Here is a 24,166-nt window from a genome sequence, read left to right as displayed (position 1 = left end):
TAATACTTATTAGCTATATGACCTCAGAAAAATTAGGTCAGGGTTTTATTTTTGTGACATATAAAAGAGAAAAATTAATTGATTACCAATTATCTCACAAGATTTCTGCAAACGGTTGTAAACTTTAAAGCATTATATAGGAGAGGGGGCAGCCTGATGTAATGGCTAGTGAACAGGATTCAGGGAAGACCTGTGTTCAAGTTCCATCTCATACACCTTCTGACTTTGACACTGGGTGCTTGTTGGTCACTTAATTTCTCAGAGTCCCTGACAACTTTAAGGGTTCTACGGGTCAAGCAGGCAGAGGATGATCTGTATTGGCAGTGATTAGTTTTTTGACTAGGGATTTCCTAGCTCAATGACATCATGCTATTCTCAATGACGTCATGCTATTCTCAATGACGTCATGCTATTCAGTCCTTTTCAGACCATCTGATTCTCTGTTGACCCTTTTTGGGATTTTCTTGGTGAAGATATTGTACATTTCTTCTCCAGGTCATTTTATAGATGAAGAGACTGAGGCAAAGAGTGTTAGATGGTTAGTTCAGGGTCCCATGCATAGAAGTCAGGTGGCCCAGCATGCCATCCACAGTGTCACCTAGTTGCCTCGATGACATCATAGTTTAGGATTGCAAAAAAAGAGAGAGCCCGATTGTTGATTGTTCTCTTGTCTGGATTGTGGTTCCTCTGCAGCTATGCTCTTGTTTCAGGATTAGCTAGTTTCTTGGCTCAGTTCTTGTTTTTATACCATTAAATATCCTTCCTTTTTGGCTTTTGGACAGAAAATCTAATCACCATATGGTAAGAGGTTCTACTTCCACGTAATACACTAATCATATTACTGACTCCCAGTTAATTGTTTCGCTGGTCTACTGACTTCTGGCCGCTGACCAGTGAGGTTAAAGTGCATAGGCCTAGTGCCGGGTCAGGCCAGGGCAGGGCTAGGCAGGGCTGGCTACAGCACTGGGGCTCCAAGGGGCAACGCCCACTCCTGCAATTCCTCTTTCGGGCTGCAGGCCAACACCACCTCCCGCCAGGCGGCGCCGGGGCGTCTGCCAACCATAGAGTTTTACACCTCTTTCCTCCCCGGTAATCATCAGGGGAAGCGAAGGTTGAGAGGGTCCTCCGGGTCGTGGGGGGAAGTAGAGCGGCCCTCCTGCTAGCCGGTTTACTTCGTCTTCAGGCGCCTGCGCGGATCGCGGCAGGGTCGCCTTCAGCTTCAGAAATGGCGGCCTCCATGATCTTCAGCCGGCTCTCAGCCGCCGCGGTGCTGAGGAGCCATGGGCCCCGGACGACGTTGCGGGCCACCGCCAAGGTACTGACTGCCGGCCTTAGGGAGGAGGCGCTGGGAGTTGGGCTGAAGCGGTGGGGGGAGAGCGGCGGCGGTCGCAGGGAGGGTGGGAGCCTGAGCCCTGGCGCCGAGGTCACTGCGATCCCGGTGACATTCGACCTGGTCTCTCGGTCCAGGCCGTGTTTGTTCCACGGTTCTAGGCGCGGGAGTCGCGCTGCGGCAACGGCCGGCCGGCCGGCCCCGAGCGGGAGAGCCGCCGCCGTCGCCCGGGCCGGGCTCTGCGGGGCTCGGGCTGCCGCCTCCTCAATGGGGGGAGGGCCGGAAGGAGGGAGGGAGAGAGTGCCCTTCAGATGTACTTCTGTCACGGTGTCCCTGGACACAGTGCTCAGCTGTCACCAGTGGGCGAGAGACCCGGGACCCTGGGGGACCCTCTCCTCCCCCCGCACTTGCCCTGTTGAGGAAGCGCGCAAGTCACAAGCCAGACTTTAATTTTACTTGAACAGAGATGCGCTCGCCCGTGCTGGGGTCAGAAGTAAATATGTTAGAAACGTTCTTGGCCGCGCGTGTTCGTGGGACCTGTGGCGCGTCCTAGCCGACGCTTGTTTGCTCGGGGCGGCCAGGGGCCGTGGTAATAGTTGTTCTCCTTCAGGTGTACCTCAGCAGTTTGGGATGTAGCCGACTCCGTGATCTATTCGGGGTGCACTGTTCTGACCTTGAGCGCTGTATCTTTAACGTAAAGTGATCCTCCCGGCCTTCCTCAAAGTGTCTGTACCATAATAAAGTTGACACGCAAACTGCAAAAGCCAGAGAAGTTTTTTTTTCAAACTTCGGTCTATGAGTATTAGTTGTTGGGTCTTCCACTCTGAGTGACGTCACCGGGGCTTTTCTCGGTGAAGTTTCTGGAGAGGTTTGCCCTTTCTCCGGCGCATTTTACTGTCGAGAAACTGATAAGTGACTGGTCCAAGGTGACATAGCTAGCGAGAATCCGAGGCCGGATTTGAGTGCAGGAAGGTGAATGTTCGGGCCTAGCACTTTATCCGCCTGGATGGCCCCAATAAACTCGTATTAAGTGCTTATTATGTGTCAGGCCCTGGGCTAAGCACCGAGTCCTGCGGAAATTGCTCTCAATGACAATCTCATACAATCTAATTGAGGGATAACTTGCAAAAATACACGTATACAGAGATACATATGCTTAGGAAAAATAGGAGATAATTAAGAGAGGGAACCGCTGGAACTCAGGGAGGTTGGAAAGGTTGTCTGTAAAAGGTGGGGTTTTATTGGGGACTTAGCTAAGGAGACCAGGATTTGGAACTGAGCAGGGAGAGCATTCCAGGTGAGGCCAGAGAGAATTCCTGAGGGGAGAGAGGGAGGGTTTGAGGCACTGAACTGCTAGCAGATCTGTGTCTCTTCATTGAAGAGTATGTTGCAGGAAATAAGATATAAAAAGACTGGAAAATGGAGGAGGGTCAGAGTTTATAAAGGACTTTGAATATTAAAATAGGATTTTGTATTTGCTCTTGGAGATTGTTCTTGACCTCCCTGGATGATGGCCTCGATTTGTGCATGGATTATATTTAAGTGATGCTGAGCTGTACAAAGTCATCCGTCTCCCTCTTCCCAGGTCATTCTAGGTAGAACAGAAGGAAGATTGACGGAGCAGTGGATGACCTCGAGGTCTTCCATGTCTGGATTACTCTTGTGTTCCACAGGGCCCACACCTTCCTGGCGGCCCATTCCCTGGGGCAAGCCTTCACATGCTTGGGATACACATCCCCCTAACTCACTGGTGGGTTTGAGCTTCCTCATTTACTATAAACCTGGTTTAGCTCATCTGCTGAGACATTTACTAGTATGGGCTGCTGCACATACTACAGCTTCCTGGAGCCACAGATGAGAATTAGGTGAATCAGGTCAACTCCACAGATCCTAGAGATAATAGGAAGCTGCTTGAGTTTATCGTGGGGTTTCATGGTCAGACCTTCCATTTAGGACAATTGTTTAGGTGGCTGAATGCAAAGTGGATGCGAGTGGGGAGCCTCTTGAGACAGGTGGGTCCAGCAGCAGGCCAGTACAGTCATATAGGTGACAGGAGTGATGCAAGTATGGGAGGAAAGAAGAGAAATGGTACGTGATGTAAAGATGAAATAGGCAGGCTTTGGCATTTGTTCGGATGTGGGGCATGAGAAATAGCCTGCAATCCAGCTTGACTTCTAGGTTGTGAGCCCAAGGGACTGGGAGGATGGTGTTGCCCTGTACAGTAATAAGGAAGGTAGGAGCAGAGGAGGCCTCAATCATAGTATCCTAGATAACCATAGTATTTGAGCTGGAGGAGACCTGAGGTTATCTTGAACATTTTACTAAATTTACAGATGAGGAAACTGAGTCTCAGAGAGGTTAAATAATTTGTCCCAAGGTCACACAGACATTAGAGGTAGGATTTGAGCCTCATTCCTCTGATTGTTAGTATTTTTTTCCTCTTGTTTTTGGTGGAGTGACCAGAATAAGGAAGGAAGATGCTGTTGGGTTGCAGGTGTGCATTTCAGGATTGTTAAAGAAGATGGTCCTGATAATGTCAAGTAGAGAAAATGTTATTTAGATAAAGTGACCTTTTTGAGTTTCAAATGGAAAAAAAAATTTTACCTTGCCATCTTAATTTATAGCTGATGAAAATTTAATTTGTAGCTTTTGGAGTTTCACATTATGAGTTTCAATCTGTTTTTACATACTAAAACTTTTTAATTGGCTTGTGTTTTATAGTAATAATTTATCACCGTGAGCAACCTATAATAAATATAACTACTTTGGAATTGTTACCTTTGGACCAAAGTAGCATTCATCCATATCTAAAAAGTTTTAGAAGTTAAAAATATTTTTACTCAAAAAAATTCTAAGTTCTAATTTTAATTTAAATTTTAATTTTTGGCCAATTTATTGTATTTTTCATTGTTATGTCAGAATTCTTTCAGGTCAGTTACTGACCACAGTGGTCAGTATTCTCCAAGGAATGCCAAATTCTAACAATGTATGGATACAAAATAGACATAATATAGAATCCAGCTTCCCATTGAATTGTTTTGGAAGAAAATAATTAGAATTTCCAGGAAATTTTCAAACAGGAGCATAATGTTAATATGAATTAACTTTAAATGAGGCAAAGGAAGTCCTATTGAAGTCCTATTTTGTCTGTAGTGGCTTAACTCCACCAAGTTAGTTGGTTTTCTTCTGTTTTAGGCTGATAGAATGTAAAGCCCTTGAAGGCAGATACTTTTAATTTGCATTTTGCCACTGGTTTGCAGTTCTTCATTTACATGACCATTATTTTGCAAATGGACTTGGAGACTTGGAAGGGGGGTAGCTTTAGGAATCACCGTGGGTTAAATAAAACCAAAACTAAAGATAATTGAGATTAGGATTACTGGATTGTAAATAGGAAGATTTATTTACCTCTCCTTTTCCCCACTGAACTTTCTCTCTCTAAGGCAACATTTTTTAGTAAATGTAATAGGATTGAATTTGCTTCATTCTGGAAACTCTTGATTCAACTGTTTGTGATATAGTCATTTAAAGAGCTAATTTAAAAGTTCATTTTATAAAGATACTTGTTTAATGACTGCCATAGCTGAAAAAAGATACTTCACAAAAATAAAGTTGTGGTGGACTAGGTGATGCTAATAAGTGGGATTTAAGTGGGAGTGGGCTGGGCAAAGTCACAAGCCTCACTTTCTTCTTTGGAGCAATAAGTATCCAGTAGCAAGAGATAGACTTGGATACCTGGAAATGGCTCTGGCTTCTGTGGAAGACATGGTAAGAATTGAAGTTGAGAATGGTGTTTATCTAGTTAAAAACCCAAACCCAACCCAAACAAAAAAATCTAATCTGGGAGGTGAAGACCTTCAGGGTTTCTGGCCTAACCTGAAACTATTGCTGTTTACATTCACTCTGACTCCGTCTGGTCATCCACTCTCAGCTGTCTCAGCTGTTGGAGCTTTGCCTGCGACCTATTGTTGGCATAGTCCTTAATAAAGAACTCTAGCCAGTAAAGTCCCAGAATCTTGGGAGGTTTCAGTGATTAAAAAAATTACAGTCTTTTGAGCAGGGCACCAGCAGGTAAAGGTTTGATATCCTATATGTACAAAAGGAAGGGAAAGAAGGAAAGAGAAAGGAAGAAAAAAAAAGGAAGGAATGAAGAAAAAAAGGAAGGGAGGGAAAGGGAGATTGTTATTTGACCTTCATTTTTGAAAAGGACTATGACATCTGGGAGGTGCTGATCTGACTTGGAAGTGATTTGGACTGCAAAGTCAGCAGCTTCACTTTTTCCTCCCTATGATAAAGTAGATCTAGGTGGAAAGAACTATTTGTTTGGCTGTGCTACTAAATTATTTTTCAACCTCATATACCAATTATGTAAAGTTTTTTCTTGAAATATAGCTAGTAAATTTTTATCTTCCCAGATATAGTCAATTTTTCTTGCAAACTTAATTGAAAAGTGTTAAATTTTTTATATGTTTAACTGACTTCAAAACCTACTAAAACTCTTTGGAAGAGCCTTATTTATTTACTTGCTTACTTATTTACTTATCTACTTAAGTAACTTGTCTAGAAGTATTGTATGTCAGGTCCTCCTAGGGCTTGTGCATCACCACACTATCTAGTTATCCCTAGAGGATTTTTAAGCAGATTAGAAAATTCTCATGATGATAACAACCTCTAGCCATTGAGTCTTGTGAGAAGCAAAATATCTTACCCAGAACTCTAGTGACTTGTTGATGAATGCAGGAAAGATTTATTTGATATTCTTGCAAGAATGGGTGTCTAGGTTAATAGACACAACTTTGAAACTCCAAAAGCAATATATTATTTCCTATCCTGAAGCACAAGTCCCTCTTCTGATTTCTTTTTAATTGGATGTTACTGAATCTCTACCTCTTATTACGGAGCCAGTTCCTGCCCCCAAGGAGTTTACTTTCTAGAAGGGGAAAGGTTACTGAGTAGCGCTGGGGGCAAAGAAAGAAAGATTCTTTTCCTATCTCTGGCTTCCACCCCTGATTACAAAAGTCAGTCCCTGCCCCCAAAGAGTTTACATTCTTAAATTCTTTTTAGGGAAGATAACTAACCTCCACCCTTGATTATTCTTTGATATCCTTGTGTGTTTCAGTTTTTCTCATTTAATTTTCATAACTGAAAACCAAATAAATGCCTATCCATTTCTCACAATTTCCTTTTTTTCTTTTTTTAAAATAATTTGGTTTCCATATCTTTTTCTAAACCCCTCAAATTTGGCTTACACTTTACAGGCCACTTCTTAAAAGTCTACTAACCCATGCATAAATCTCCTTACACAGAATTCTTGGCTAATTCTTCTGAAAGGCCTTACTAGGAGTGAAGCTACCTCCAATTGTAATGCATGTTCCCTGTTTTCCTACTGATAACCTGTCCAGAGTCATTCTGTTTTGCCTTGTCATTCTGCTAGGGGAACTAACTATTCTATTTCCTTGACTACCTCTCTAGTAATTTATCCAATAATATTTACCACCAGAATAGGAATGACCCAAATCCAGAACTAACTAGATTTCTAGCCTTGAATTCATCAATTAGTTATTGTCTTTGACTTAATTCTTCCTGACTGAGTCTTATTTTCTTCATCGAACTCTAGGATAAAAGGAATAATCAATCACTTGGATCCGTCCACAGGTGCCCACTCAATTCCCAGGCAAAGTGGGTTTGAGAATGCTGCCCTTCACAGTATTATCCAAGGTTTGCTTGGGGGTATGCTCATCACTGGGAAATTGTCAAAGCTACCCCTAGTTGACTCAGGCACTTGCCATTATAGTCCCTATATTTTGGAATCTTTAACCCTGACATGGGAGGCAAGCTGATTGATTCCCAGAGCTGGAATAAGGGACTAGTATTATTGTGGGGGCAGGAAGACTATGCATATGAATTCACTCTCATGTTTTTCCACATCCAAAGGGAATGGTACTATCTGGGTATGGGGTGACCTGTAGCACAGACATAGAAATTGTTTTTTGTTCAGATTCTTTAGAGTACTTTGCCAGTTCTACCCTGATAGTGGTAGCTATTGCTTGCCTTAAGTTCTTGACTTCTAAGAGATCTAAACCTATTACATCTATTCCCAACTTATTCTTTAATCTGCATTTTCTAAAATGTCCAGTCATTGTAGTAAACCAAAGATTATTACAAATTGGACAGTTTCATAAAATTCTCTTTTCCCTATCAAGACACAAATACTTACTGTAATTCCTTGACTATGACTAGTCAAGTCTCTGCATTTTATAATTTGATAAACATAAATGAAATGTTTGTGGGCTATCTTTCTCAGTAATATTAACCCAAATCTCAGTCCTATGTTGTCATCCTAAATTCCAGATACTATTGTAGTAGGAATAACATTAATCCTATATAACCTTTCCTCTTTCCCAGAATCGATGGAATACCTTACAGGGAACCCATTCAAATACTGGGCACCTCTGGGTACTTGGGGATCCATTCACCTTTCCTTCCTAAACTTAAACTAATGGGGCCCAAAGTCCTTTGGTTTATGGGGTGATGATCTATCTTATCTTCTGAAAGTACTTCCTGCTAAGAATGGGCACCGAGTCATCCTACAGGATTCTATTTGGAGTGGTTTGAGCTAATTGAACATCCAGTGGGTTGAGTCAGACCGATGAAGCTGGTCAATACAGTTGTTTAGTGCTGGTTATTCAAAGGTGAATTGCTTAAAGCTTAGAGGAAAACAAATTTGAGAGAGAAAAGGAAAGGGAGGGAGGGAGAAAGAGAAGGTGGGGAGAAGGAGAAAGGGAGGAGGGAGGGAGGAAAAAAAAAGAGAATTATAAATCTCTCTTATGCACAGCTTGCTTTTGTTTCTAAGTACATAATAAGTTCATTCTCTAGTTGTTTAATGCTGCCATTCTTGTTTGTTCTTCCTTGTGGCCTTCTGTTTGCTTTGAATTTTTAAAAAGATACCTTTAATGATTTTATTCTTTCTGTCATTTTGAGGGATGGGATGGGGTTCATCTAACACCCTTTATCCTTCCACAGTCATCTCTGTTGGGAAAAAAGAAAAACCAAGTGCTAACAAATATGCACAGTCCAATAAAATATTTCTACAATGACTATCTCAGCATGTATGTTTTATTCTGTATTTTGAGTCCCTCATCTCTCAAGAGCTAGATAGCAGTCATCAGTATACTAGCATTAGAGTTGGTCATTTCATTGATTATAATTCTTAAGTCTCTCAAAGCAGTATTTCTTATAATGTTATATAAATTGTTTTGCTTTTGCTTACTTTATTCTATATCAGGTTATGCACATTTTAACAGGTTTCTCGAAAATCATCCATTTTGTCATTTCTTTTGGTACAATAATAGCCCATTACATTTATATTTTATGATTGGTTAGCCATTACTAGTAGTTGGGCATGTACCCCTTTAGTTTCTTATTCAATATACCAAAAAGTACTACTATAAATAATTTGGTACTTATCAGTTTATTCTCTTCTTTATTTAATCTCTTTGGGATAGTAGTGCTTTAGCTGGGTCAAGGGGCATATACAGTTTTGTAATTTTTTGGGATCTAGTTCCAAATTGGTTTCCAGAATACATTTAGTGTTTCCATTTTTCTGGGGCCATTCATTCAGCTAATGGATATGAGATGGAATTCAGATTTCATTTCTCTAATTACTGATTTGCAGCATATTTTTACATATAATTGTCAGTAATTTGTATTTCTTCCTTTGAAAACTGCTTATTCATATCCTTTTACTATTAGGGAACAGCTCTTTTAAATGTGAATTAATTCTATATATATATATCTTGTTTTTTTGATATCTTCCTCCCATCCCCTCCTCATGCTTCCCCCATATTTCTTGACTATGAGACCTTTATCAGAGAAATTTGTTGCCAAGAGTTTTTTTTTCCTCCAGTTAACCTGATCCATCTTTCTAATTTTAATTAAATGGTTTTGTTTATGCAAAAACATTTAACTTTCTCAACCTTCCTTCCCATTGAAATTGTTACATAATATGAATGGATGCTTGTGTGCATGTGTATGTGTGTGTGTGGGTATACACATAAGTGACTAAAGTAAATTGTCCTTTTTACTAGGTTTTGGGAAGTTCTGGATTGTTGAACAACCAAGGCTTCCAACTGCAGCAGCAGCAACAAAGGAAGCTCTCATTACATGAATACCTGAGCATGGAATTATTGCAAGAAGCTGGCATTGCTGTTCCTAATGGACAAGTGGCAAAATCACCAGATGAAGCTTATGCAATTGCTAAAAAATTAGGTATTAAATTAAGAAAAATTTTTGGCTGGGTAAAAAGTAAACTTTGATATAATGTAAACTTTTTTTATGTTCCTGGTAAGAAATTTATTAGCTTTCATTTTATGTCTTATACTTTTACTTCTTTAAGACAATCTTATTTTCACTAAAAATATCAGGGAAAATTTAGATAGCCTTTGATTGAAGTTCTATAATTTATTAGTCACAGTAATGGTTACATAAGTGACTTACAGGTGACAGTTCTGTAATCAAGGAAAAACAAAATCCAAAATCTAGGTTAATTTTAAGATATATATTTTATATATGTGTGTAACTGGAAGAAAGGCTAAGGATCGCAGCTGATGCCTTCTCCTTGTCATGAAATTAAAATTTATTGCTAAAGAGACATTGAGCTTAGAAAAATGGTACCAACAATGTAATAAATTGATTGACTTTATAAATTAAAACTTTTTGGAAACTTTAGTCATTTTGTTCTATAAAATAACATCTTATATATTTTTCAAAACTGGGATTAGTTCTTTTAAAAAAATGAGGTCTAGGGCAGCTAGGTGGTCAGTAGATAGAGCACCAGCCCTAAAGTCAGGAAGACCTGAGTTCAAATCTGCCCTTAACACTTAATACTTTGGGCAAGTCACTTAGCCTCAATTGATTCAGAAAATAAATAAACAATAAATAAATAAAAATGAGGCCTTAGATTTAATAAGTAAACATAATTAGTAATGCATTAACTATATAGTCCTCTTTAAAGTAAATTTCTAGATATACATGACTAATTACTACATTAACTAATTTCTTTTTTCTTTTTAAATTAATTTTATAATTATAACTTTTTTTGACAGTACATATGCATAGGTACTTTTTTACAACATTATCCCTTATACTCCTTCTGTTCCGAATTTTTCCCCTCCTTCCCTGCACCCCCTCCCGTAGATGGCAGGCATTCCCATACATATTAAATATGTTATAGTATATCCTAGGTACAATATTTATGTTGTTGTTGTTGCAAAGGAAGAATTGGATTCAGAAGGTAAAAATAATCTGGGGAGAAAAACAAAAAATGCTAACAGTTTATATTCATTTCCAAGTTTTTCTGGGTGTAGCAGATTCTGTCCATCATTACATTTAACTAATTTCTAATTCTGTTAAATGTTCTTCTAGATTTTGTTTTTTTATTATATAAAAAAGGTATGAAAATATGAACAAATACGTTTCTCAATTTAAAGTTTCTACAGACATTTCCTTGTGTTCAAAATAAGTGTATCTTAACTAGATAAATTGAGAGTACAAGTTGATTGCTGTGCATCTTAATTTTCCTCATTCTTTTTTGAATTGCCTAATTTCAAGCATTTTTTTCAAGCAAGTTTTGATATTGTTTCAGTATGTTGTTTGTTCTTGAACCTCTGTGCATGAAGATGATAACCATCATTTTTCCAAGTTTGATTGTTTTGTTGTATAAGAGTTTGCCTATTCATTCATTCATTCATTTTGGTGTACATTAGATAACTTTTTAATTTACATTACTTTTGTCCATATATAGATAAAAGAAGTCTTATGACTTACTAATTTCTGTGAAAATAATTGATTGTGAATTCATATTAAATTTTGTAGATGACATATCCTGGAAATCTGCTATACTTCTTGTATGTCTGTAAAATAACAACTCTGAAATGTCAAGATTTGAAGGATATTGATTGGCCTTAGTTCTATATTATATTAAAGTAATATTTTGCTTCTGTATAGAATGCTTTTCAATAAAGGAGGTGGACCCTGTGTGTGCTGAGATATTATTAATATATCAGCTAAAACTGATTTCTAAAGTTCAGAAAACATAGAAATGAGATCCTAATAAAATAAGAATTTTTGAAAAATATAAATGAGAAAATAAGGTCTTTTCATGTACTGCTTAAATCAGGATGACCACTTTTAAATGACCTATTCTGATAAAGTTAAAATCTTTCTTGTCTTAAATCATCAGGCTATAATAGGAAAGCAAGTATTTTTTTTTTTAAATAGGAAAAGCAACTTAGAAGCATGCTTTTATGAACATGTTTCATATTTTGAGGAGAGTGAAAAAAGTTGATAAGACTGTAATTATGAACTCCAAAGGGAAAGGAATTTAAAAATCAAGCAGTTGAAGGTTCAAAAGAAATACTTGAACTAATAATCATGGTTATATTTTATGCATGCCCTTCTTGTGATTTTCCCCACCCCACCAAAACTTTGGTACCTTTTCTTGTACTTTGAGTCCATTTCCACTCTTATCTCCTATGGAGACATTGTTTTGATTAGATTTTTTAAACGCTAACATATAGCTCTTTAAGTTTTTTTTACCTATTTCAATTAATTTGGCTTTATATAATAGTATACCTAGTATATAGTATTTCTGTAAATTAATACAAATGCTTTTAGGTCAGGAACTGTTTTTGTCTGTGACTCTAACACATAGAATGTGTCTTACATAGAATAGGCATATAATAAATATTTCCTGACTTTTTATGGAAAGATTTAACTAAAGCTTTGGTGTTTAAAAGGAGTTTGTGAAATTCAATTTTCTGGAAAATTTTCTTATGTGGAATATTTGATTCATCTGTAATACTGAATGATAATAATATTAATAATGTAATTATAATGAGTGAAAGGAAAGGGGGAACCCCATTTCTCGGCGCATAGATAGTAAGATAGTCCCATGAGGTGCAGTGTCGCCTGTAAATGAATTTACAGGCCCGAAAACCTAGATTGATAAATAAAAGGTTTATTGTAGAAATTGGAAGTAAAGCTCAGTTAGAAAGACTCCAGGGCCAGAGGTGGCCGCTGGGTGGACAGGAACCCTTAAATGGCTGGAAGGATACCATGTGTTGTAGGGAGGGCTTCTGCCAAGAGGGCCTCTGGGTTGGCCTTTTTTATACCTAGAAGATAATGGGTGGTACCCCTAAGTTCTCGGCGCGCTTTTCAGTTAGATCAGGTGAGGGCTGGGGGAAGCTGAACTGATGGTGATAGGGGGCTGGGCCCAGATACTCAAAGGGTGCCTTTGACCAGGATTTGTGAATCAAGGTCAGCCATGAGTTGGGCAATTAGAAAGGAATCTTAAAGAGACCTCAACCCCCCAGCACTTAAGGTTTGCAGAACACTTTAAATATGTTGTCTCAATTGATTATTAGAATAACCCTTGAGGTAGATGCTATTATTACCCTCATTTTACAGATGAGCTAATTGAGCTAGACCCCTGCTTTCAGAACCAGTAAACATAGTTCTTCCTGATTCTAAGTCCAACGCTACACTGTCTGCCTCAAATAGATAAATGAAGTGTTACTTCTAATATGCCTCTTTGATAGATCCTAAATAATTACAATGGTGTGCTGGTAGCCTAAACTTCATATTTGATGATTGTTTTTCCTTTTAGGTTCTAATGACATCGTGATAAAGGCACAAGTGTTAGCTGGTGGTAGAGGAAAAGGAACATTTGAGAGTGGCCTCAAAGGTGGAGTGAAGATAGTTTTTTCGTAAGTCTGTCATAAATGTCAGACATCTTTCAGAAAAAAATTGTAAAATATTTTTATCAATGTTATTAAGTAATTGTAATGTAATCATTATCAACCTTTTAGAGAAGAGCTGTGATGTTTGAAAATGTTTTCTTTTTTCAGTCCAGAAGAAGCAAAAGCTGTTTCTGCCCAAATGATTGGGAAGAAGCTATTTACCAAGCAAACAGGAGAAAAGGGCAGGATATGTAATAATGTGTTGGTCTGTGAGCGAAGATATCCCAGGAGGGAATACTACTTTGCTATAACAATGGAAAGGACTTTTCAAGTAAGTAATTATACACAGAATGCTCTTACAGTAAAATTGGTATATTTAGATCGAAAATCCTTTTATATGGATCAGATAGCTCTCTTAAAATAGAATACGAATATATTGTTTATATCATAACTCCATTATTTACTTGTATAACTTAACTGTACTGTATTTATTAAATAAGTTGATTTGCTATATGAAGTGATGAAAAGACTGCTGTAAGTGGAATTCCTTTACAATGGACTCCCTAGGATACCCATTTTGTGGTGGTATTTTGTTATGCCTAATCTGGTACTAGAAATTGCATTCTCATTTTGCCACAGGGCACAAACCAAGTGATTACATAATGAATTTACAAATAAATGCTCCATTCTTTTGAGAGAAAAGAGAGGAATTATCCCACACATACCTTATTGCATTTTTTTTCTTTCAAGATTTCAAATCTTTTGTGTTCATTGGGAATTTAGAAGCTTTAAGTGAATTTTCTACTGTAGATGATTGGATATTTCAGGTGGAAAGAGATGAAAGAAACTGAAAAATATTTGCTTCTTGGAGGCAGGACAAGGGAAAGAAAGATGTAGGTTATGTTATTCTCTTCAGCTGAAGTGCTAATAGTAATTCTTGAGTACAGTTTGAAATCTTAGAGAAATGTACAAGTTGAGAGAGTTGTACTAAATTTTTTTTAGGATTTCATAATATTTGGTGACCCTGTTTTATTTAGTAGCAGAATTAACATCTGTTTTATATGTTAATTGTATTTTTATAAGCATTTGCAGTCTTTCCTTATGTTTTGAAGACCATTGCTTGGCCCTCTATATTATCTGTGTAAAAACTAACTTTTTTTTTTTTTTTTTTGGTTAAAAACACTATTACAATTTTTAGTACCAAAGAGAGGTTGTTGTAAATCATTAGTTATTGTAGAAAATTTAATGTAATCCAATTGGTAATTCAGTTCAATTCAGTTCTCCCATTGATAAGTTCCTTGTTACCTCCATTTTGAGAAATGACCTAGATCGACCATCCTTTATTCTCTGTATTTTGCCACTATGTCTCTTTGTGGTAATAATGATGATATTCATAGTAGTTTAAAATTTATATGAGGTTTGAAAATACTTTCTAAATATTACTTCACTTTATCTTTATAACAACCTTGAAGTGTTTTAATCCACGTTTTACAGATGTGGAAATTAAAGTAGCAAGTGGTTAAATGACTTACCTAGGTTAGGTGCACATAACTGATGAGTGTCTGAGACATGGTTCAAATTTAGGCTTTCTTGACTCCAAGGCCAGTGCTCTATCATTGTCCCATCTTCCTCCCTGTCACAGGTAGCCCTCTCCCGACCCCTGCTTCTTTTATGTGTTGCCTTTGCTTTAGGATATAAGCTTTTTGAGGGCAGGGGTTGTCTTTCTTTTTTGCTTATATTTGTATTCCTTATCTACTCCTCATCAGTGACTGACAAGTAGTAAGTGCTTAAGTATTTGATCATTTGACTTGACTAACTCAAAGGGGAGTCTATATAGCAAATATTTCTAAATTTTCTTTTAAAAAACCTTCAATAACTGTTGCCTACAAAATAAAAGTCCTTTCTCTTAACAATCAAGAACTTTTGCAACCTGGTTCCAACCTTCCTTTCCTGTTTTCTTTCACATAGACCCCTTCACATACAAAACAAATCTGGTTTGCCTAGAAAATAGAGTACATGAAGAAGAATGTGTAAGGGAAGGCTGAAAAGGAGGTGGATCCAGATTGTAAAAGGCCTTGAATGTTAGGGTAAGGAATTTGAACTTTATTTAGTAGGTAGTTGAAAGTTTGTTGAACAGAAGAAGCTTGTGAAAACAGCTTTTATATAGAATCCTTATTCTTGTTATACTTATTCCTAATTATTCTAACCTCTAGTTATGTTTTATTTCTATTAATTACTTTTTTATAATGTATAAAGTCTTGAGTCTGCAGTGTCGTTGAACTCATCTGAGTTCTTTGCAAAAGATTGGGTTTTCCTAGACATAGAATGGGTGTCAGGTGAGAATTTGGGTTGTTTTATTAGCACAGTATTTAATGGACAGATCATTATATTTGGAGTGAGTTTATTGTTTGGTTTATTCTGTTTCTACTAGGGTAGTGAAAAAAATTTGGAATTGGGAGATCTTGGTTTGAATTTCAGCTCTGCTACTTATTGTCATTATGGACAATCTTTTCTGGGCCTTTAATTCCCTCATTGTTAAGTGGAAGGAGGCAAATCAATACTCTTTTTAGCTCTCAGATCCTACATTTTTTCTCCTCTTATTTTGCACTATGAAAGTACTTCTAAAGCATAACACTAGATGGTAGTAAAATCCTACTAAAAGTATAAAAATCTCTACACAATTTCATTTTATTGCACATGGTATTAATGAGGGAAAGGAAAGGGGGAACCCCATTTCTCGGCGCATAGATAATAAGATAATCCCATGAGGTGTAGTGTCCCCTGTAAATGAATTTACAGGCCCGAAAACCTAGATTGATAAATAAAAGGTTTATTGTAGAAATTGGAAGTAAAGCTCAGTTAGAAAGACGCCAGGGCCAGAGGTGTCTGCTGGGCGGGCAGGAACCCTTATATGGCTGGAAGGGTACCATATATTGGCGGAAGGGCTCCTGCCAAGAGGGGCTCCGGGTTGGCCTTTTTTATACCTATAAGATAATGGGTGGTACCCCTAAATTCTCAGAGGACTTTTCAGTTAGCTCAGATCAGGTGAGGGCTGGGGGAAGCTGAGCTGATAATGGGGCTGGACCCGGATATTCAAAGGGTGCCTTTGACCAGGATTTGTGAATCAAGGTCAGCCATGAGTTGGGCAATTAGAAAGGAATCTTAAGACCTCAACCCCCATCAGTATTGAGTAATTTTTAAAGAATCCTTAAGATATATTGAAATCCTTAATTTCAGTTTCAATATACTGTGTGTATTGGCATCATTTGTCAAGTGATCTTTGAAATCCCCAAACAAATCCATTTGCTATTTTGGAGTGATTATGGTATTAAGTTGCTTTGTCATTGACATGTATTAATATTTCTATCTTTAGCTGGTACTAGGTATAGGTAGATTTTGTTAATATGTTGTATTATATTCAGAAATTGAATGGATTTAGATTTGTTTGCAGATAATGTTGTACATCTATATCTGCCTCATCTTCGGTTGGGGAAATTTAGAAAATCATACCCAACTGCTTCAAAGGCAGCATTGCAGTGAGAAAAGGGCAAAATAATTTCAAAAATTATTTATTTTGAGGACTAGAACTTTCAGAGAACTCTTTCAGTTGCAGAATAGTTGTTTTGAAGATACCAAGGTCAGGATTTTGAGCAGTCAGAGACATAGCTTCAAAATCAGTTGCTCTAACTCCAGAGTTTGTTGAAACATAAAATCTGCTGGACATAATCACTCATAATATCTCAAAAGCTGGCTGAGAGGTCCATTTAACTATGAAACTGAAAAGAAAAAAATATACAGATAAAAGTGGGAAAAGACCTATTAAATTTTTTGTAAGAATAATCTACACATGAATTAAGAGCATTTTTGAAGGTATGAAAAAGGAACAAGGATAATTTCATGGTTTATATTCTACAGCAGGCCACATCTGGCAATCACAATTCACTGAAAGCTGTAGAAACATCACTTTGCTTTCTATTTGTTGCTTATAAGAACATTTTTGATTCAATAGATCAGAACCCACCCAAAAGGAGGGATAGTGTGAATTTAGATACTGCCTCTGCTACTTTTGCGATTGACCTTGGGCAAATCACCCTTTTCCAGAGCTCAGTTTCCGCATCTGTTAAAATGAAGGACGAGAGGAACTAGACAACTTCTGCAATACTTGACAGTTCTACATCTTTCATCCATATGTATGCCAAAGAATCTTATTAAAGATGTAATAATGGAAACAACTTTGATCCTCTTATTACTGTCAAGTGAGGCAAAAAACATGTAGAAGCTATTTGATACAGATTCCAGATGATAAAAGGATTCTCTAAATGATTGAAACCTACCAAATGATTCAGTTTGCCATTGTCACTGTCTGGAGTGCATCCAGCTTTGGGACATTGCAGAGTCTCTTAAAGGAAAACCATAATCTCAAGTGATGGAGCAGGGAGGGAGAGAAATTTCTTTTGCTAGTAGATCACTTCCCTGGAATTGCCCTTTTTACAAGAAGTTTGCAAGAATACTTCTGAGAAAGACATATGCTTGCATACCCTTTGATCCAGCAATGTTACTACTGGGCTCATATCCCAAAGAGATCTTAAAGAAAGGAAAAGGACCTGTATGTTCAAGAGTGTTTGTGGCAGCCCTCTTTGTAGTGGCCGGAAACTGGAAACTGAGTGGATGCTCATCAACTGGAGAATGGCTGAATAAATTGTGGTATATGACTATTATGGAATATTATTGTTCTGTAAGAAATGACAAGCAGGATGATTTCAGAAAGGCCTGGAGAGACTTAACATGAACTGATGCTGAGTGAAATGAGCAGGACCAGGAGATCATTATATACTTCAACAGCTGTATTATATGATGATCAGTTCCTTTTTTTTTTTTTTTTTTTTTTCTCAGAGCAAATTCTTATTTGTAATTTCAAAGGCCATCAGAGCTATATTCAGAGAAGTGCTATTTATGCTTTTGCATTCTTAGATCTGCTTGAGACAAAGTATTCTCTCTCTTTTTTTTTTTTTAGAATTTTTTTTCACAGTATATATGCATGAGTAATTTTTTTTTATAATATCCCTTGTATTCATTTTTCCAAATTATCCCCCCCCTCCATTCCCTCCCCCCAATGACAGGCAATCCCATACATTTTACATGTGTTACAATAAAACCTAGATACAATATATGTGTGTAAATACCATTTTCTTGTTGCACATTAAGTATTAGATTCCGAAGGTATAAGTAACCTGGTAGAAAGACAGTAGTGCTAACAATTTACATTCATTTCCCAGTGTTCCTTCTCTGGGTGTAGTTATTTCTGTCCATCAATGATCAACTGGAAGTGAGTTGGATCTTCTTTATGTTGAAGATATCCACTTCCATCAGAATATATATGATGATCAGTTCTGATGGACGAGGCCCTCTTCAACATTGAAATGAACCAAATCAGTTCCAGTAGAACAGTAATGAACTGAACCAGCTATACCCAGCAAAAGAACTCTGGGAGATGACTATGAACCACTACATAGAATTCCCAATCCCTCTATTTTTGCCTGCCTGCATTGCTGATTGCTTTCACAGGCTAATTACACACTATTTCAAAGTCCAATTCTTTTTGTACAGCAAAAATAAAGGTTTTGCAGTTGTCAATGCTGAAAAATTACCCATGCATATATCTTGTAAATAAAAAGCTATAAAAAAACAAAAACAAAAAAAAAGAAAGATACATGCTTTATATTAGAGAAATTCATTACTAAAGTGCTACAGAATATGTAATGAGTTATATTATTTTTATATTTGTAATATATTTATATTATTATATAATATGTTATATATAATATATAATAATTATATTTCATAATATATAATATAGTTATTATATTATGTGTAATATGTAATATTATATAATGTATTTTTTGAATTTGTTGTTTTGTTGTAAGAATCACAGACTTAGTGTTCAGTATTGGGAGAGTATTTTGGATACAATAAAGTCCAGTTTTTGTCCTTTCAGTTTCCACAATTTTTATAGCAGGAAATAGAGGTCCACAGAAGCTATTTGATTTGCTTAAGTTCACACAGGATGAAAGTGGCAAAGCTAGTATTCAAACAGCTTGTTCAGATTTCAAATCTAGCATTCTTTGCTCTAAGCCTCTTTAGGATATCTTCATAAATACTTTGCATATACTTTTTTTCTTTATCATACAAGCTATTTATTATAAGGAAACTTTTAAATATAACCAACAATATTGAAAATATTGTGACTGGTATTTGCAACCTTGTTCAGAATTTTTTGTTATACAAGTATTTCTTTATTATCCAATGAATAGTTAATAAAATAGTACAACAGAACAGATTACTTGTTTCAAAGTATGCGTACAGAGTGATGAATTGAGAATTCTGGTTAATGTTTTTTCCTTATGTAAGACACAGCATTTTGTTTTATTTTTTTGAATTCAAATTTTTTATTTCTCCAGTTACATGTAAAGATAGTTTCTTCAGCATTCATTTTTGTAAGATTTTGAATACCAAATTTTTTTCTCCCTCTCTTCCTTATAGGGGATAGCTACAAAGTGCAGTGAATAGAGCATCAGCCCTGGAGTTAGGGGGACCTCTCTCCCTTAACTTCCTCCCTTTCTAAGAGAGCAAGCAATCCAATATAGATTATATATGTACACTTATTTTAAGCATTTACATATTACTCATTTTGTGAAAGAAAAATCAATAAAAAGGAAAAACCATGAGAAAGAAAAAACAAATAAAATAAAAGGTGAAAATTGTATACTTTGGGGCATCTATGTGGCACAGTGAATAGAGCACCAGTCCTGAAGTCAGGAGGACCTGATTTCAAATCTGGCCTGAGACACTTAACACTAATAGTTATGTGACCCTGGGCAAGTCACTTAACCCTAGTTGCCTCAGCCAAAAAAAAAAAATGAAAGAATGGAAGAAAATTGTATGCTTTGGTCCACATTTAGTTTCCATAATTATCTCTGGATGCAGATGGAGTTTTCCATCCCAAGACATAACATTTTAAAATAAAATCTGAAGTGTAAAGTTAGCAAATTCTCATCATTTACATATATTTTCTTTCTTTTTTTTTATTATAGTTTTTTATTTACAAGATATATGCATAGGTAATTTTTTCAGCATTGACAATTTCAAAACCTTTTGTTCCAATTTTTCCCCTCTTTCCCCCCACCAAGGCCTTCCCCCAGATGGCAGGTTGACCAATACATGTTAACTATGTTAAAGTATAAGTTAAATACAATATTACATATATTTTCTAAACCTTCTTATCTGTTGGTCCTTCTTATTGAGAACATAGCTCAAAAATAACTATATTGGGTGATCTTTGTTGTCTTGAATGTAGCTACATCTATTTATTCCATTATATAAATTATGTAGATTCAGCTTATGTGATGATATATTTTGAGAAATACAGTATGTTGCATAGTATTCTTCAATTGCTTCAATAAGTATATTGTTCATTCCCTTCTTGTAATCAAGATTAATATTTTCTTTACCCTTTTGTATCCCTTTAGCATTCTGGAACTGCATATAACACATACTGTTGTGTGAGCTAACATCTGACTTTCCATCTTTTATCTAGGGTCCTGTGTTGATTGGAAGTTCTCAAGGTGGTGTCAACATTGAGGATGTTGCAGCAGAGAATCCTGAAGCAATATTTAAGGAACCTATTGATATTATGGAAGGCATCAAAATGGAACAAGCTGTCAGGGTAAATTTCTTCAAGACTCTTTCTCAGTCTTGCAATTTTGAGAACTTTTATAAATATTAAAAAAAGTAAAACTTACACAATAAAGTGTCTTGTGTGACACAACTATTTGTTTTAGAAGTAGGGCTCAAACCTATTCTTTATGACTCCAAGGCTAGTTTTTAATTTACTGATTTTACTTCTCGTTAATGTCATAGGTTCCAGAACAGTTTCATTTGAGGTATGATTATAAGATCTTGAGACTTAGTTTTGTTCGTCTGTTGAAGTTGAAGAGAAATGATCATTGCATGGATGTATCACAGCACAAGTTAACATATGGGAATAATATTTAATATTAGCAGCTATTAAGTATAGTATATGTTGTTTTCATGTACATGTTAAAATGAGTGACTATTTAGTTAAAACAATATTATTATCAAATCTGTATGAAGTTAAAAATACAATTGATTCTTCACCAGTGAAAAGAGATTGGTAATGAAGTACTGTTGAAAGCTAGAATTTTTGATTTTCATAAAAGGTATGAGATGGTAGGGGTAATAATAACTATGATGAAGAACAAAGTAGATATTAAATTTTCTGTAGTACTAATGAAAATGTTCAAATGATTCTAAGTTAATTTTCAAAAGTGAAATGCCTTTGGCATTTTAGACTTTTTTATTCAAACAAATGCAAATTACCAGAATTATGGCTAAAATTAATAGTTAAATATATTTAAGAGAATAGACTTCAGGAGAAAATTTCACATATTCTTCGAATATTGTTCAACCCTTGGGAGTGATGATATTGAATAATGAAGACTTGACATTTCTTTTGATATTTAAAGGAATGCTTCACATTTTATTCCATATTTGAAAAAATTAGTAGCAAGTGATGGAACATGGTACTTTCTTTTTGATCTAAGACCAAATTCAAAGTCAACAGTTAAAAATTCCAATATACTTGAAATCCAAGAAACCATGAATCAGAATCACAAGTAAATAAAATACTTTGCATTTGCATAGTGCTGTACATTTGTGTAATTTTTTCACATTTTCTCATTTGATATGATAACCTCTTGTAAAAGTAGATCTTTACTGATTTTTTCTGTTTTAACATCACCTAGATTTATTTCCCTTTTTTCTCTTATTTCTCTTTTCACTTTTTATAACAATTATTTATTGCAAAAGAGAAAGAGTAGGAAAAAGTTCAGTAAAATCATGAATATAAGTGAACAAAACTAACATGTTATGCAGTGATTCAGAACCATGGATCCCTGTCTATGTGAAGGAATGGGGAGAGGTGTCTTTTCAAATCTGTATTTTGGTGCCAATCTTGAGCAATAACAAATGTTCAGGAAATAACATGTTCAGGAAAGTAGCACAGATATAATTTTCTTTACAAATGAAGAAATAGAAGTACAAAGAGGCTATAACTGTTTAGAGATACATGCCTGACCAAAGCTGATTCTTGAGCTGGTTATTTGACTTTGTAATCCAGTACTTTTTGCATCACTCTGTCCTGCAGTGTTGATTGATTTTTATTGGGATAAGAAAGCCACAGACTAGTGTTTTATGGTACTAGTTTATACAGGATGAACAGTTGACTAGGGCCAGAATTAGGGATTGTAAAACAGAAGTTCATGTAGAACTTAACTTGTAAATTTAAGGTCTGAAATAATCTCAGACGTGCATTTGAGAAGAAGAATGAGTAAGCCATGGCTTAAAGGTTTGCAATATTTGCTTTGTCAGTGCTTTGGCTCTCAAGCGTATTTTCTGAGAAATAGATTTTGACCAAAAGTGCTAATACTCAGCTCTATTAACTTCCTTTCTTACCAGATTTAATTACAACTTTTTGCTGTTTTCAAGAATCACATCTATTCTCAAATGGTAAAAATTTGCCACTGTTTGAAAATTAAATGTATTCTACAGTCTTTGTAGGCAATATATCAAAGGAGTTCCAAAATTTTTGGATTTTTGATTAGTAATAATGTTATTAGAATAAGAATATAGCTTCCCAAGGTAGCTACTTTGAATGGGATAAAACTCATTTGGGGAGACACACACGGACACACACACACACACACACACACACACACACACACACGGACACATTTATTTATAAAATGTTTGTTGTAAGAATCTAATTTTTTTTATTACATTTCACAAAATATCAGAATCTAAACAACTTGAAAGGAAAAGTAGTTTTTGTTACTTTGCTAATTTTTTTTTGATAATAGTCATAGCAACTTAAATGTAATGTGGTTAGTTCATGTGGCATAGCTATTAATAAAACTTAAACTCTGAAATTCTAGTCATAGCCAGATTGTTCTTTAAATGAAGACTATATCAAAGTAAGTACAAAATGTTAGTCATGAATCATTCTGCCAAATGAGCACTTATCTGCTTTCTATAACTGATTTTTTTGTTGCTTGATTTTTAAGGTTCATTTAAGCATTAAGTCAGAGTTTTACATTGTTATGTTTATTAAAAGAATCTTGAAAAGAAAATAACTTATTACTGTTAGGAATGGGAAATATGGTAGTTTTAGTTGTTCACTTATTGTATTATATATTGAATTCTAGAATCACAGAATGTTAGAACCTGAAGGGACCTTAGAGATAAGACTCTTTGTGCACTGACATTTAGTCTTTTTGATAACTTACAAATTATAATTCCAGCTCCTGCCTATTATATTCTCAAGTAAATTGCTAATGATTATTTTGGAATATCATTCAAGAACCCAGTTTTGTAACATAATTAGATTATCCTTTTATGTACAGATTTTCAGAATATCCTAAAGTATCTTTTCACTAGTATTTCTATATTTTTCATAATGGTGGAGACTTTAGAGATCTAGTCTAATACTTCCATTTTTACAACTTAAGGAAACTGAGGGACAGAAATGAAGTAATTTGCCCATAGTCAAATAGTGGTAGAGCACAGGTTTGGAGTCATGTCCTCTGACTAAATCTGGCTCCTTCCATTCTGCTATACTTACTACCTGCCTCACGTAAATACTTTTACCAGAATTCTTTTGTAATTCAGAAACTTTAAAAATAAATATTAAAAATATTTTTAAAAAGATGTTTTTGTCTTACTCCTAATTTTTACAACTGCAAAATAACTTTCTATTATTAAAATGTGTTGACTATACATACATTAACAAATGAGAAGAAAAAACTTGTCCTCTGTGTTGATTTCAGCTTGCCCGGAATATGGGATTTCCTTCAAATCTTGTGGATTCAGCAGCAGAAAACATGATGAAGTTGTATGAACTATTTTTGAAATATGATGCAACTATGGTAGAAATAAATCCAATGGTAGAAGATGCAGATGGAGGTGGTAAAGTATCATTTATCATTAAAAATATTTATTGAGTATTATCTTTATAAATATATAT

General features: G+C 35.8%; 1 protein-coding gene across 1 annotated transcript in view; it reads left to right on the top strand.

Annotated features, from left to right (window-relative positions):
- The first annotated feature begins 945 nt into the window (after window positions 1-945).
- Window positions 946-24,166, top strand: part of SUCLA2 (succinate-CoA ligase ADP-forming subunit beta) — a 37,043-nt gene continuing 13,822 nt past the window's right edge. The window contains exons 1-6 of the mRNA XM_074304733.1: window positions 946-1,315; window positions 9,418-9,598; window positions 12,996-13,095; window positions 13,237-13,399; window positions 20,663-20,791; window positions 23,970-24,108. Of these exons, the coding sequence (XP_074160834.1) occupies window positions 1,226-1,315; window positions 9,418-9,598; window positions 12,996-13,095; window positions 13,237-13,399; window positions 20,663-20,791; window positions 23,970-24,108 (802 nt within the window). The 5' untranslated portion in view covers window positions 946-1,225. The remainder of the gene's footprint in view (window positions 1,316-9,417; window positions 9,599-12,995; window positions 13,096-13,236; window positions 13,400-20,662; window positions 20,792-23,969; window positions 24,109-24,166) is intronic.

This window comes from Sminthopsis crassicaudata, chromosome 3 (assembly GCF_048593235.1).
Source record: "Sminthopsis crassicaudata isolate SCR6 chromosome 3, ASM4859323v1, whole genome shotgun sequence".
Classification (NCBI taxonomy): domain Eukaryota; kingdom Metazoa; phylum Chordata; class Mammalia; order Dasyuromorphia; family Dasyuridae; genus Sminthopsis; species Sminthopsis crassicaudata.
Note: the sequence above shows the minus strand (reverse complement) of the source record. Positions and strands in the feature narration are given on the sequence as shown.